The 16,168-nt window shown below is 42.1% G+C and overlaps 1 protein-coding gene across 1 annotated transcript in view; it reads right to left on the bottom strand.

Annotated features, from left to right (window-relative positions):
- Positions 1-16,168, bottom strand: part of LOC137644176 (uncharacterized) — a 51,210-nt gene that overhangs the window by 3,621 nt on the left and 31,421 nt on the right. The window contains exon 6 of the mRNA XM_068377173.1: positions 11,595-11,757. Coding sequence (XP_068233274.1) covers positions 11,595-11,757 — 163 coding nt within the window. The remainder of the gene's footprint in view (positions 1-11,594; positions 11,758-16,168) is intronic.

Raw genomic sequence — 16,168 nt, 5'->3', positions numbered from 1 at the left:
GATTTCTATTACCCAATGACAGATTATTTTTCAGATTTTGTAAAATTTGAGTTATTGCACTCGGGGAAACTGAAGCCTTTAATGTTCACTAGATAGATCATTTTAAACTACAAAGTTTACCATGAAACTTTCTATTACCTTACTTATCCATGAGGTCACCAAACTCTGGTTTGACGTCTCTAGAAAGAGAAGCCAATACTGCCAACACTACAAATCCATCAATACTTCCTTTTATTCCTCTTAAGCTTAACTCGAATAGAAAAACACCCAACTGACTCATAGCTGATCAGGACTTTGTCAGTGATGCAGTGATTTCTCAGAAATAGCTGTGACGAACAAACTTCTTCTGATAGGAGAACTCCCAAAAGAAGCTGCAGATATTTAGTTTGATAAATCAGAAAACATTGAAGCAGCTGAGTAATGGACATCTACCTTGCAATTTTGTCTGGTGAGGGATAAACCCAACCTAAAAAGCTTGCCAAAGTAGAAAGGATGAGATTTTTTTCATCCATCAAGTCTAACAATTCCAAAGAAAGATGCACATTACAGTATATAGGTGAATCAGATCTTGCCTTATATCTATTACCCATTCTGCTAGCATGAACCAATCATTTAAATACCTTCGCAGCATTATGCCGCACCGAATACATTCCAGTTTGTTGTTGCTTGTGCTTAAGTCCACCTTGACCACACATGGCACTGTTGCAAGGCCAAATCATGGGCCACAAAACTTATAAATCTACCCCCTTCCAAGAAAAGGAAAGATATTTCCTGTCCATCAGATGATTGGGAGCATGAAAATAAGCATCTATCAGATCTATCAAACAGCTACTAACTGAAGATAATCCTTCTATGAGGAACTGAGAGGGAATTAATCTTCAAAATGGTTATTCGAATCGGACTTTATCTGCCGGCTCCTGACACACAGATAATGAAGATCATTATCATTATTATTATTATTATTAGCCAAGTTACAACCCCAGTTGGAAAAGCAAGATGCTATAAGCCCAAGGGCTCCAATAGGGAAAAATAGCCCAGTGAGGAAAGGAAATAAGGAAATAAATAAATGATGAGAATAAATTAACAATAAATCATTCTAAAAACAGTGAAAACGTCAAAACAGATATGTCCTATATAAACTATTATCAAAGTAAAAAACAGATATGTCATATATAAACTACAGTATATAAAGACTCATGTCAGCCTGGTCAACATAAAAACATTTGCTCCAACTTTGAACTTTTGAAGTTCTACTGATTCAAACTACCCGATTAAGAAGATCATTCCACAACTTGGTAACAGCTGGAATAAAACTTCTAGAATACTGTGTAGTATGGAGCCTCATGATGGAGAAGGCCTGGCTATCAGAATTAACTGCCTGCCTAGTATTATGAACAGGATAGAATTGTCCAGGGAGATCTGGATGTAAAGGATGGTCAGAGTTATGAAAAATCTTATGCAACAGGCATAATAAACTAACATTAGCAGCAATGAATCCTTGAACAACCCTCCCAAGAAGTCACAGAGAAGCCAGATGATGATGTACCCTTAATTTGAAATAATAATTTGTTTTTTATAGAATTTCTTAAAACCAAAATCTTTTATCCTCTATCACGATGAGATAACTGAAAGACAAAGGAATATACTGTAATCTATCCGCACAGCAGTATTGTGATACACCACCATATGATCCCAATACTATAATAGAGGGATAAGGCCATTACACAGAAAGAAAACAGGAAATTTTTCAGTTTAAGGGTTGACGTAAACAATCAACAAACATAGAGAAAAGCAATATGAATACCATGAGATGTATAGCGGAATAATTTCATTAATCAATATGATGTTTGGTGAAATGTCTGGTAGAGTGTCTGGGATTGAAAGGGGAAGAGCGAGAGAGGGTGTGGCTTTATTGCTGAGTGAATGGATGACAGGTAAAGTAGTGGAATGGAAGGAGATATCATCTAGGTTAATGTGGGTAAGGGTTAGGTTGGGTAGGGAATGTTGGGCGTTTGTCAGTGCGTATGGGCCAGGTAGTGAGAAAAGTGAAGGAGAGCGGAATGAGTTCTGGAATGAATTAACTAGGTGTGTAGAAGGACTGGGTAGAAGGAATTATGTAGTTGTTATGGGTGACTTAAATGCTAGAGTGGGCGCTGGAGAGGTAGAAGGTGTCATTGGAAAGTATGGCGTACCAGGTGAAAATGAGAGTGGTGAGAGACTGGTAGATATGTGTGTTGAACAAGAGATGGTAATAAGTGCTAGCTTTTTTAAAAAGAAAGATAAAAATAAGTATACATGGGTAAGAGTGGCAAATGGAAGAGTAGTAGAAAGGGCATTAATGGATTATGTGTTGATAACGAAAAGAATGTTTGGAAGATTGAAAGACGTGCACGTGTTTAGGGGTATGGCTAACGGTATGTCTGATCATTTTTTGGTGGAAGGAAAATTAGTTGTAGCAAAAGAGTGGGGGAATAGAGTAGGTGGATGTAAAAGGGAGCTAGTGAGGGTTGAAGAGCTAATAAGACCGGGGGTAAAAAGTAAATATCAGGAAAGGTTGAAAATGGCATATGACGAGGTGAGAGTAAGAGAAACTGGTAATTTAGAGGAGGAGTGGAAGTTAGCAAAAGAAAATTTTGTTGGGATTGCAAGTGATGTATGTGGCAAGAAGGTCGTAGGAGGCAGCATGAGGAAGGGCAGTGAATGGTGGAATGAAGGAGTGAAGGTAAAAGTGGAAGAGAAAAAGAGGGCTTTTGAAGAATGGCTGCAGAGTAATAGTATAGAGAAGTATGTAAAATATAGAGAGAAAAAGGTGGAAGTAAAGCGCAAGGTACGTGAGGCAAAGAGGGCAGCTGACCTGAGGTGGGGTCAGGGACTGGGTCAGTCATATGAAGAGAATAAGAAGAAGTTTTGGAAAGAAGTGAAGAGAGTAAGGAAGGCCGGCGCAAGAATTGAAGAGACAGTGAAAGATGGAAATGGAAGGTTGTTAAAAGGAGAGGAGGCAAGGAAAAGGTGGGCGGAATATTTTGAAAGTTTGCTGAATGTTGAGGATGATAGGGAGGCAGATATAATTGCTGTTCCAGGTGTTGAGGTGCCAGTGATGGGAGATGAGAATGAGAGAGAGATTACAATAGAGGAAGTGAGGAGAGCACTAGATGAAACGAGAGTAGGAAAAGCATCTGGTATGGATGGTGTGAAAGCTGAGATGTTGAAGGAAGGGGGTGTGACTGTACTTGAATGGTTGGTGAGATTGTTTAATGTGTGTTTTGTGTTGTCAATGGTACCAGTAGATTGGGTCTGTGCATGTATTGTACCACTATATAAGGGTAAGGGAGATGTGCATGAGTGTTGTAATTCAAGAGGTATTAGTTTGTTGAGTGTAGTTGGAAAAGTGTATGGTAGAGTACTGATTAATAGGATTAAGGATAAAACAGAAAATGCAATCTTGGAAGTACAGGGTGGTTTTAGAAGAGGTAGGGGTTGTATGAATCAGATTTTTACAGTTAGGCAGATATGCGAGAAATATTTAGCAAAAGGTAAGGAGGTGTATGTTGCGTTTATGGATCTGGAGAAAGCATATGATAGAGTTGATAGGGAAGCAATGTGGAATGTGATGAGGTTATATGGAGTTGGTGGAAGGTTGTTGCAAGCAGTGAAAAGTTTCTACAAAGGTAGTAAAGCATGTGTTAGAATAGGAAATGAAGTGAGCGATTGGTTTCCGGTGAGAGTGGGGCTGAGACAGGGATGTGTGATGTCGCCGTGGTTGTTTAACTTGTATGTTGATGGAGTGGTGAGAGAGGTGAATGCTCGAGTGCTTGGACGAGGATTAAAACTAGTAGGCGAGAATGACCATGAATGGGAGGTAAATCAGTTGTTGTTTGCGGATGATACGGTACTGGTAGCAGACACAGAAGAGAAGCTTGACTGACTAGTGACAGAATTTGGAAGGGTGTGTGAGAGAAGGAAGTTGAGAGTTAATGTGGGTAAGAGTAAGGTTATGAGATGTACGAGAAGTGAAGGTGGTGCAAGGTTGAATGTCATGTTGAATGGAGAGTTACTTGAGGAGGTGGATCAGTTTAAATACTTGGGGTCTGTTGTTGCAGCAAATGGTGGAGTGGAAGCAGATGTACGTCAGAGAGTCAATGAAGGTTGCAAAGTGTTGGGGGCAGTTAAGGGAGTAGTAAAAAATAGAGGGTTGGGCATGAATGTAAAGAGAGTTCTATATGAGAAAGTGATTGTACCAACTGTGATGTATGGATCGGAGTTGTGGGGAATGAAAGTGATGGAGAGACAGAAATTGAATGTGTTTGAGATGAAGTGTCTAAGGAGTATGGCTGGTGTATCTCGAGTTGATAGGGTTAGGAACGAAGTGGTGAGGGAGAGAACGGGTGTAAGAAATGAGTTAGCGGCTAGAGTGGATATGAATGTGTTGAGGTGGTTTGGCCATGTTGAGAGAATGGAAAATGGCTGTCTGCTAAAGAAGGTGATGAATGCAAGAGTTGATGGGAGAAGTACAAGAGGAAGGCCAAGGTTTGGGTGGATGGATGGTGTGAAGAAAGCTCTGGGTGATAGGAGGATAGATGTGAGAGAGGCAAGAGAGCGTGCTAGAAATAGGAATGAATGGCGAGCGATTGTGACGCAGTTCCGGTAGGCCCTGCTGCTTCCTCCGGTGCCTTAGATGACCACGGAGGTAGCAGCAGTAGGGGACTCAGCAGTATGAAGCTTCATCTGTGGTGGAAATGTGGGAGGTTGGGCTGTGGCACCCTAGCAGTACCAGCTGAACTCGGCTGAGTCCCTGGTTAGGCTGGAGGAACGTAGAGAGTAGAGGTCCCCTTTTTTGTTTTTGTTTTTGTTTCTTGTTGATGTCGGCTACCCCCCAAAATTGGGGGAAGTGCCTTTGGTATATGTATGTATGTAATATCCCATTTTTGTTCACATAACCAAATATGTTATTTTCATTAGTAAAATAAATTTTTGAATATACTTACCCGATGATCATATAGCTGTCAGCTCTGCTGCCCGACAGAAAAACCTAAGGACAAAATACGCCAGCGATCGCTATACAGGTGGGGGTGTACATCAACAGCGCCATCTGTCAAGTAGGTACTCAAGTACTCGATGTCAACACAGAACCAATTTTCTCCTCGGTCCACTGGGTCTCTATTGGGGAGGACGGGTGGGTCCTTTAATTTATGATCATCGGGTAAGTATATTCAAAAATTTATTTTACTAATGAAAATAACATTTTTCAATATTAAACTTACCCGATGATCATATAGCTGATTCACACCCAGGGGGGTGGGTAGAGACCAGCATTACATGTTGACATTATTATGAGCTAAGTATTCCGTATTTCATTTTAGCAGTTATTCAAAATAACAAACATAAAATAAATAAGTACCTGGTAAGGAAGTCGACTTGAACAATTACTCTGCCTTTTTAAGTACGTCTTCCTTACTGAGCCTCGCGATCCTCATAGGATGCTGAGCGACTCCTAGGAGCTGAAGTATGAAGGGTTGCAACCCATACTAAAGGTCCTCATCAAAACCTCTAATCTAGGCGCTTCTCAAGAAATGACTTTGACCACCCGCCAAATCAAGTAGGATGCGAAAGGCTTCTTAGCCTTCCGGACAACCCAAAAAGAATAATAAAACATTTCAAGAGAAAGATTAAAAAGGTTATGGAATTAGGGAATTGTAGTGGTCGAGCCCTCACCACTACTGCACTCGTTGCTACGAATGGTCCCAGAGTGTAGCAGTTCTCGTAAAGAGACTGGACATTCTTAAGATAAAAGACGCGAACACTGATTTGCTTTTCCAATAGGTTGCGTCGAATATACTTTGCAGAGATCTATTTTGTTTAAAGGCCACGGAAGTTGCGACAGCTCTAACTTCGTGTGTCCTTACCTTCAGCCAAGCTTGGTCTTCCTCATTCAGATGGGAATGAGCTTCTCGTATTAACAGTCTGATAAAATAGGATAAAGCATTCTCTGACATAGGCAAAGATGGATTCTTAACTGAACACCATAAAGCTTCAGACGGGCCTCGTAAAGGTTTTTAAATAGAACTTAAGAGCTCTTACAGGACATAATACTCTTTCTAGTTCATTTCCAACCATACGATAAGTTTGGAATATCGAACGATATTGGTCAAGGCCGAGAAGGCAGCTCGTGTTTGGCTAGAAAACCAAGTTGTAGAACATGTAGCCGTTTCGGATGAGAATCCAATGTTCTTGCTGAAGGCATGAATCTCACTGACTCTTTTAGCTGTGGTTAAGCATATCAGGAAAAGAGTCTTAAAGGTGAGATCTTTCAGGGAGGCTGATTGAAGCGGTTCGAACCTGTCTGACATAAGGAATCTTAGTACCACGTCTAAATTCCAACCAGGTGTAACCAAACGACGCTCCTTCGTGGTCTCAAAAGACTTAAGGAGGTCCTGTAGATCTTTATTGTTGGAAAGATCTAAGCCTCTGTGACGGAAGACTGATGCCAACATGCTTCTGTAACCCTTGATAGTGGGAGCTGAAAGAGATCGTTCTTTCCTCAGATATAAAAGAAAGTCAGCTATTTGAGTTACAGAGGTACTGGTCGAGGATACGGATACTGACTTGCACCAGTTTCGGAAGATTTCCCACTTCGATTGGTAGATTCTAAGAGTGGATGTTCTCCTTGCTCTAGCAAACGCTCTGGTTGCCTCCTTCGAAAAGCCTCTAGCTCTCGAGTCTTTCGATAGTCTGAAGGCAGTCAGACGAAGAGCGTGGAGGCCTTGGTGTACCTTCTTTACGCGTGGCTGACGTAGAAGGTCCACCCTTAGGGGAAGTGTTCAGGGAAAGTCTACTAGCCATTGAAGTACCTCGGTGAGTCATTCTCTCGCGGGCCAGAGGGAAGCAACTAGCGTCAACCTTGTCCCTTCGTGAGAGGCGAACTTCTGCAGTACCTTGTTGACAATCTTGAACGGAGGGAATGCATATAGATCTAGATGTGACCAATCTAGTAGAAAGGCATCTATATGAACTACTGCTGGGTCCGGGATAGGTGAGCAAACTATTGGGAGCCTCTTGGTCATCGAGGTTGCGAAGAGATCTATGGTTGGCTGGCCCCAGGTGGCCCAAAGTCTCTTGCATACATCCTTGTGGAGGGTCCATTCTGTTGGAATTATTTGTCCGTTCCGACTGAGACAATCTGCTATGACATTCAAGTTGCCTTGGATGAACCTCGTTACTAGTGAAAAGTCTAGACCTTTTGACCAGGTGAGGAGGTCCCTTGCGATCTCGTACCATGTCAGAGAGTAGGTCCCTCCTTGCTTGGAGATGTACGTCAAAGCCGTGTGTTGTCCGAGTTCACCTCCACCACTTGCCTTGAAGGAGAGACCTGAAGCTTTTCCAGGTCAGACGTACTGCCAGTAGCTTCTTGCAGTTGAAATGCATTGTCCTTTGACTCGAGTTCCATAATCCCGAGCATTCCCTACCGTCTAATGTTGCACCCCAGCCTACGTCCGATGCGTCCGAGAAGAGAACGTGGTTGGGAGTCTGAACAGTCAGGGGAAGACCCTTTCTAAGGTTGATAAAGTCCTTTCACCAAGTCAGACCAGACTTTATCTTTCCGGAAACTGGGATCGAGACCGCTTCTAGCGTCTTGTCCTTTTTCCAGTGAAAAGCTAGATGGTATAGAAGAGGGCGGAGGTGTAGTCTTCCTAGTGACACAAATTGAACCACGGATGACAGTGTCCTTACCAGACTCATCCACAGCCTGACAGGGCAGCGTTCCTTCTTCAGCATCTTCTGGATGGATAGCAGGGCTGGGGTTTGATCGTCTTGTTCAGCAACGTCCTCATCAGAGGGTTCCTCATCCGAAACTGATGAGGAAACGGCAACGGAGTGGGCAACAACTGACTCGCTGAATCCGGTCTCACTGGTGGATGCATGACGGAGCCGGACGCAATATCATGGTACTGCTGCACAGTCTGTGAACTGTCAACAACTATGGGGACGCGAGGAAGTACAGCGTCAACCCGAAACTGTCTAGACTGTCAGGGTTGTGCAGTCAACACCCTACCGGGTTGCTGAGGTTGACGCACTGCGTCACAACAAGTCACCTCTGCTGGTTGTTGAACGTCTTCCTAGTGACACACTGAACGTCAACAACCACCTCCGAGCGTCGCTTAACGTCAACGTGCGACTGGCAACCCACACTGGGTCGCATCGGTGGAGGAACCACCTCAACTGGCGGACGCGAGTAGGATACCTCAGCGTCAACAGGGCGCACAACCAACCGGTAGGAAGGTTGTTGGCCAGAAGGTTCTTCTCCGTAAGAAGTCCTCTATCAAGGACACAAGCTTGGACTGCATGTCTTGCAGCAAAGCCCATAAGGGTCTACGGGAGCAGGTGTGGCAACAGACGGGGTTAGCGACTGAAGCGGAACCATTTACCATCCCTGGAAGCCTTGTTATGTGTGACATAATAGTACAGCAAAACTTCAAAGGCTCGACAAAAGTTGAGAAGCTGACCTATAAACAACTGGAGCGTCTCCTGGCTATGCGCCTGGCCGAGTCTACCAGAATTGAGAAGTCTACCTGGGCAGAGGCATGAACTCCCAAGCTGAGAACTTCTCTCGTGTCCTATCAGACTCTCGCTCTATAAGCCAGATAAAAAGAAGGGAAATCAAAAGGCTGTATCCCTAAAACTCCTCCTGGTGCAAAAACCAGTCGCCTAGCCGACGAAACGCTCTCTAGGAGAGCGAGAGAGCACTAGCTTAACAACAACGGCTTCGAAGTAGCTAGGCCTAGTGTAAGTTCTGACGTGAGGCGAACGAGGAGCAGCAGTTACAAGATCCGGACGAAGATCCTTAAAAAAAAATCATCATGATTTAATTAAGGTCCATAGGAGGCTAAGCAGCTTAAGGCTCCTCTCCAAATGACAGAGTCCTCAAAGGAATATCAGTAGGAGGGAGAACAGCACTTTCTCATCTACAGGAACCTTGTCCGAGAAAAGCTAGGTTATCTCAGTGAGGGTCTCACTGGTGCATTAGCAGCAGACCAGAAGGCAACGTTATGTAACTGCTTGACAGTCTGTGAACTGTCAAAAACTGAACTGTCAACCACAACAGGTGCGTGAGGACATACAGCACTGGTGCATTAGTAGCAGACCAGAAGGCAACGTCATGTAACGGCTTGACAGTCTGTGAGCTGGCAACAACCAAAGCTGTGTGGGGAAGCCTCAACTCCTGACTGACTAGTCTGCTGCGGGCGAGTGGCGGTAACCACAGTGGGTTGCGGAGGCTGACGCACCGTGTCAAAACACGGCAGCTTAACTCCACCCTCCTGTTGTTGTGGTAGCACACGCACGTCAACGGAGGGTTCCGTGCGTCTGTGAACGTCAGCATGCGTCTGGCAGGGTCGACTGCGCATGGGTGGAGGAGCTCTCACAGCTGGAGTGTGGGAGCAGGCAGCCACAGCGTCTGCTGGGCGCACAACCGTGGTAGGTTGTAGGCTAACGGGTGCAGCGTCAACCTTCTCCGCACGATACTCCTGCAAAAAAGATGCTAACTGTGTCTGCATAGACTGTAGCAAAGACCACTTAGGGTCTACAGCAGCAGGTGCGGCAACAGACGGTGTTACTGCCTGTTGCGGTACCGCTTTACCTCTCTTAGGAGGTGTGCAGTCGTCGGAAGACTGCAGCGAGTCCGAGCTGACCCAGTGGCTACACCTGGGCCGTTGGACTTGCGCGGAAGGGACCGACTTGCACTTAATAAGCTGCGAGACCTTGGTCCAAGGTTTCTTACGAGAAACCTCTTCCGCAGACGAGAAGTAAATGGGCTCTCTCGTCTTTGTGTGGGTGGGGCGATCTTGGGTAGATACGCCCGAAACCACGGAGGGAAAAACGTCTGTTCGTTGATCAAGGCCTGACGAACCCATAAGTCGTTCGACATTACTTCTCCCCTGGGCTTGGGAGCTTGCAAGAGGTCCCGGACTAGGTGAACGACAGGCACGAACAGACGAACCCTCGGACGCAACACTGTAACACTTTGCGCATATCACTTTATCACTTTGATTTTCTGTTTTGCACTTATTTCACTGAAATCGAAACTTTTACTGATTTCTACCTGAAACACGCAATCCTACCCTTCATTAAAAGGTAGTAATTGCGAAAACAGTCGTAAAATGCAACAGAAAACATATATAAAGATAAAGAATTCAGTGGCTGCGAAAGAGACTAAACACTAGTTCAAATAAACTACGTTTACAATCTCTCACCGCACATAGCCTGGGAACAAGAATAAAACCCTAGAAACGTTTTACCTTCTTCCCCTACAGCGACTAGGGAGGAGAGTAAAACGAGAACAACGTTACCCGCTTGAACGCAACGTTTTTTCTCCTCTCTCTCCCTCCGTCTCTATCTCTCTCTTTCTCTCTAGATTTCACACCTGAGAGAAGAGCCCAATAATATATCGTCAAAACATGTTATTTGCTAAAGGAAGGTTTTCCAAATAAAAAGTTCCTTTAATTTAGAATTTAAACCATTTAAGCTAAGAAAGAATGAACGAAACGCTAGAATCGGTTTACTCTTACTGCAAAGTGAAACCGTGATACACTCTCTCTCTATCGTAACGATAGAGCGCAAGTTGAACGTCCTGAACGTCAACAACTGTGTAGACTAAAAAACTAAACGTTAGTTCATCTTTGAAAACAATACGAGACTATCAAAGAAATTCTTTCATAAAACATTAAATTTAAAAAGTTTTAAATTCTTTAAAGGGTAAATACGATATAACGGGCTCAACGTTGATTAACTTCGGTTCCAAGTTAGGACCGCCTACTATCAGGAAAGGTCGCATATAAACAAAACATAAAAAATTTATTTTTATATGTTTATAAAAAAAGGAAAGTTAATCGAAGAGGCCTAATAAAGGCGGAGAGATATAAAATATATAGATCTATAACGTGTTAAGCAAAATTACTAAAAACCTAAACACACTTCCGTCTAAGGGAAGGGTCGGCCATTTAAAAGTGAAAGAGAGTCCATACTCTCTTTGTCACCATAATTAAATCTATCCAAAACGAGTTCAAGTTTTGAAATGAAGATAAAACCCCTGCATAGCGAAAGCTCAAAACTGGAATAGTGTACTTCACCAAATAGTTGTGAAAACAAATCCAGTTAGTAACAGCGTATTTAGTAGGTCTTGCCAGTGGCACGACAGAGAGAAAATTGGTTCTGTGTTGACATCGAGTACTTGAGTACCTACTTGACAGATGGCGCTGTTGATGTACACTCCCACCTGTATAGCGATCGCTGGCGTATTCCGCCCGTAGGTTTTTCTGTCGGGCAGCAGAGCTGACAGCTATATGATCATCGGGTAAGTTTAATATTGAAAATTGTAAAATAATGGTTTGTAATTTAAAGCATGAATTTTTCAGTTTAAGGATTGACGTCAACAATCAACAAACATCGAGAAAAGCAATATGAAAACCATGATATGTATAGCGGAATAATTTCATTAATCAATATCCCATTTTTGTTCGCATAACTAAATTTGTAAAACGTTGATTTGTAATAGACATGCAAAGTAAACTATGTAAAAGAGTTTAGAATTATATATTTACCCATTGCCATCCAGAGGTAGGTACTGCCTGTAGTCCATAAGCCACAAGAGGATTTGGGTGATTTTGCCACAAGCCATCTAGATCACTTCCAAAAGGGCCTCTATCCAGTGATGAAAGAGAATCAGCTTGAGCATTGTGTAGCTGGACCAAAAGGTGCCAAATTCTGTTGGAAAAATATTCAATGAAACAAGAGGTAATCCCGCCCATTTAATTTGTATAACATTAGCCGTTATTGACCTTACATGGTCGTCGTTTTTGTTTTGTTTCTTTTGTTGATGTCAGCTACCCCCCAAAATTGGGGGAAGTGCCTTGGTATATGTATGTATGTATGGTCGTCTTTGACCTTAACCCCATTCATTCTTCAAAATGTTCAAACTATTTTAAATACTAACTTTTACTTTTCACTAAAAACAATTCTAATAAAATTATCTTATTTCTATACTCATCTGATGTTCATATTTCTTCTCCAGAAGCTCTGGTTAACTAACATTTACACGTAAAATTTAGAAAAAAATTTACGTTTTCCACGTTTTCTTCACCTTTAACAAAATGGCCTTAGTAAAGGAATTGAATATTCTGGCAGTAAGTGGCAAGAATTGCAGAACTAACAATTCATTGTTTCCTTGTCCCTTCAGTTTCCAAATGGAATTTATCCCTAGACCTTTGATATCATGAGGCAATGGGGAGGAGGGTGGGCATGTATATTTTATTATTAAAACTGATTCTATGAACATCTCCTCATGTTCATATTGCTAACTCACACACTCGGCCTACTGGAGATAAGATGCCAGTAAAGGAAAGGGGTTACTACACTGTAACTGTTCAGTGGCCACTTTCTTCTTGGTAAGGGTAGAAGAGACTCCAGCTATGGTAAGCAGCTCTTCTAGGAGAAGGACACTCCAAAATCAAACCATTCTTCTCTAGTCTTGGGTAGTACCATAACCTCTTTACCCTGGTCTTCACTGTCTTGGGTTTGAGTTCTCTTGCTTAAGGGTACACTCAGGGACACTATTCTATCTTATTTCTCTTCCTCTTGTTTTGTTAAAGTTTTTATGGTATATATAGGAGATATTTATCTTAATGTTACTGTTCTTAAAATATTTTATTTTCCCTTGTTTCCTTTCCTCACTAGGTTATTTTCCCTGTTGGAGCCCCTGGGCTTATAGCATCCTGCTTTTTCAAATAGGGTTGTAGCTTAGCAATTAATAATAATAATAATAATAATAATAATAATAATAATAATAATAATAATAATAATAGGATAAATTTAATCAAAAGCAATATACCATGCTTCTTCCGATGCCTTAGATGACCGCGGAGGTAGCAGCAGTAGGGGATTCAGCATTATAAGCTTCATCTGTGGTGGATAACGGGGGAGGGTGGGCTGTGGCACCCTAGCAGTACCAGCTGAACTCAGTTGAATCCCTTGTTAGGCTGGGAGGAATGTAGAGAGTAGAGATCTCCTTTTTTGTTTTTGTTTCATTTGTTGATGTCGGCTACCCCCCAAAATTGGGGGAAGTACCTTGGTATATGTATGTATGTACCATGGTTGAGATTTACAAACCTGTTCTAGACTGCTTATAACAAACCATCTCAAAATACAGTTTGAAATACGAGACTCCGCATTACTAAAGCTATCGTAAATAACAGAATGTAGCTTGTCTCTAAATTATTATTCTTGATCTAAATGATACTTTTGACTGATACCAAATGAATTATTACATTAACCCTTTTACCCCCAAAGGACGTACTGGTACGTTTCGCAAAAGCCATCCCTTTACCCCCATGGACGTACCGGTACGTCCTTGCAAAAAAATGCTAAAAAAATTTGTTTTTAGATTTTATAATTTTTTTTTGAGAAAATTCAGGCATTTTCCAAGAGAATGAGACCAACCTGACCTCTCTGTGACAAATTAAGGCTGTTAGAGCAATTTGAAAAAAATATACTGCAAAATGTGCTGGGAAAAAAATAACCCCTTGGGGGTTAAGGGTTGGAAATTTCCAAATAGCCTGGGGGTAAAAGGGTTAAAAACCCATATATTTATGGATAGGAGAGTTATGGATTAATTAGGCCAACTTCAAAACCTGAACATAAAGATTCTTGTTTATGAGGTGCAATGCTGGGTTCAAGACTAGAAATCAAATTGAAATCAAAGACAATATTATAAAACCGATGAGTCTTATGAAAATCAGTATATCTCTGCGTTATAGGATTAAATGCTAAACGGAAACCGGAATTGCTAGTTTTTCTAAATCTGTGACAATAATATATTGATTTTATCGATTTTTTTTTTTTTTTTTTGCTACCCCCAAAATTGGGGGAAGTGCCTAGGTATATAGATAGATAGATCTACCACAAATTTGAGAACTCAGGAATATAGAAAGCCTTGAAAGTAACTACTTCCACCGATTTGGAAGAAAGACAGGCTTTTATAACGCAATCATAACTTGCTCTGTAAAGAGAAAACGAAGAGATTAAACCAGCCAAGTTATGGAGACCATGAGTATGTTTGCACAGCTTGGTGGCTGAAGTCAAAGTGGCTTTTTAGTGTAGATGGAGGAGGGGATTCCCCTTAACCCTCTTTTAATTTTTAACAGCAGCGTTTCCAGCTTCCCTGAAATCATACTGTACTCTCATTAAACCTTTTACCCCCAGGCTATTTAGGAAATTTCCAACCCTTAACTCGCAAGGATTATTTTTTTTTAAGAACATTTTGCAGTATATTTTTTCTAAATTGCTCAAACAGCCATAATTTTTGTCATAGAGAGGTCAGGTTGGTCTCATTCTCTTGGAAAATGCCTGAAGTTTTTCAAAAAATTATCAAAAATCTGCAAAAAAAATTTAAATATGACAAATCCGAAAATAATTTGTATTTTTCCTAACCATACAAACCTTAGCTATTTACATTGGGTTTACCTTTTAGCGCAGCTGAAATGGCGAGCCATTAGAATTTAACGAGGGTGAATTACCCCCGCGCTAGTTAGCGGGGGGGGGGGGGGGGGGGGGTAGGGGAGTGGTAGCTAGCTACCCCTCCCCCCCCCTCACACACAGATGAATTCTCGCTTTCACTTAGAGGTAGGACTTGTCTTGGGGGACAGGGCTGGCGGGCAAATATGTGTAAATAGCTAAGGTTTGTATGGTTAGGAAAAATGTTATTTTCCTTAGTAAAATAAATTTTTGAATATACTTACCCGGTGATCATGTAGCTGCAGCTCTGCTGCCCGACAGAAAAAACCTACGGGCGGGATACGCCAGCGATCGCTATACAGGTGGGGGTGTACAACAACAGCGCCATCTGTCGAGTAGGTACTCTAGTACTTCTTGTCAACAAGGAACCAATTTTCTCCTCGGTCCACTGGGTCTCTATGGGGAGGAAGGGAGGGTCCTTTAATTCATGATCACCGGGTAAGTATATTCAAAAATTTATTTTACTAAGGATAATAACATTTTTCAATATTAATCTTACCCGGTGATCATGTAGCTGATTCACACCCAGGGGGGTGGGTGGAGACCAGCATACATGTTAACATTAGAAGCTAAGTATCCCGTATTTCATTTTAGCAGTTATTCAAAATAACAGACATAAAATTAATAAGTACCTGGTAAGGAAGTCGACTTGAATCATTACTCTGCCTTTTTAAGTACGTCTTCCTTACTGAGCCTCGCGATCCTCTTAGGATGCTGAGCGACTCCTAGGTGCTGAAGTATGAAGGGCTGCAACCCATACTAAAGGACCTCATCACAACCTCTAATCTAGGCGCTTCTCAAGAAAGAATTTGACCACCCGCCAAATCAACAAGGATGCGAAAGGCTTCTTAGCCTTCCGTACAACCCAAAAACAACAATAAAAAGCATTTCAAGAGAAAGATTAAAAAAGGTTATGGGATTATGGGAATGTAGTGGTTGAGCCCTCACCTACTACTGCACTCGCTGCTACGAATGGTCCCAGGGTGTAGCAGTTCTCGTAAAGAGACTGGAGATCTTTAAGGTAAAATGATGCGAACACTGACTTGCTTCTCCAATAGCTTGCATCCATTACACTCTGCAGAGATCGGTTCTGTTTGAAGGCCACTGAAGTAGCGACAGCTCTAACTTCATGTGTCCTTACCTTCAGCAAAGCATGGTCTTCCTCATTCAGATGAGAATGGGCTTCTCTAATCAAAAGTCTGATGTAATAAGAAACTGCGTTCTTCGACATCGGTAAAGAAGGTTTCTTAATAGAACACCATAAAGCTTCTGATTGTCCTCGTAATGGCTTCGTACGTCTTAAATAGTACTTAAGAGCTCTTACTGGGCATAGTACTCTCTCTTGTTCGTTTCCAACCAAACTGGACAGGCTTGGAATCTCGAACGATTTGGGCCAAGGACGAGAAGGGAGTTCGTTTTTAGCTAAAAAACCAAGCTGTAAGGAACATGTAGCCGTTTCAGATGTAAATCCTATGTTCCTGCTGAAGGCGTGTATCTCACTGACTCTTTTAGCTGTTGCTAAGCAAACGAGGAAAAGAGTCTTCAAAGTGAGATCTTTAAAAGAGGCTGATTGAAGCGGTTCGAACCTTGCTGACATCAGGAACCT

This window comes from Palaemon carinicauda, chromosome 7 (genome assembly GCF_036898095.1).
Source record: "Palaemon carinicauda isolate YSFRI2023 chromosome 7, ASM3689809v2, whole genome shotgun sequence".
Lineage (NCBI taxonomy): Eukaryota > Metazoa > Arthropoda > Malacostraca > Decapoda > Palaemonidae > Palaemon > Palaemon carinicauda.
Note: the sequence above shows the minus strand (reverse complement) of the source record. Positions and strands in the feature narration are given on the sequence as shown.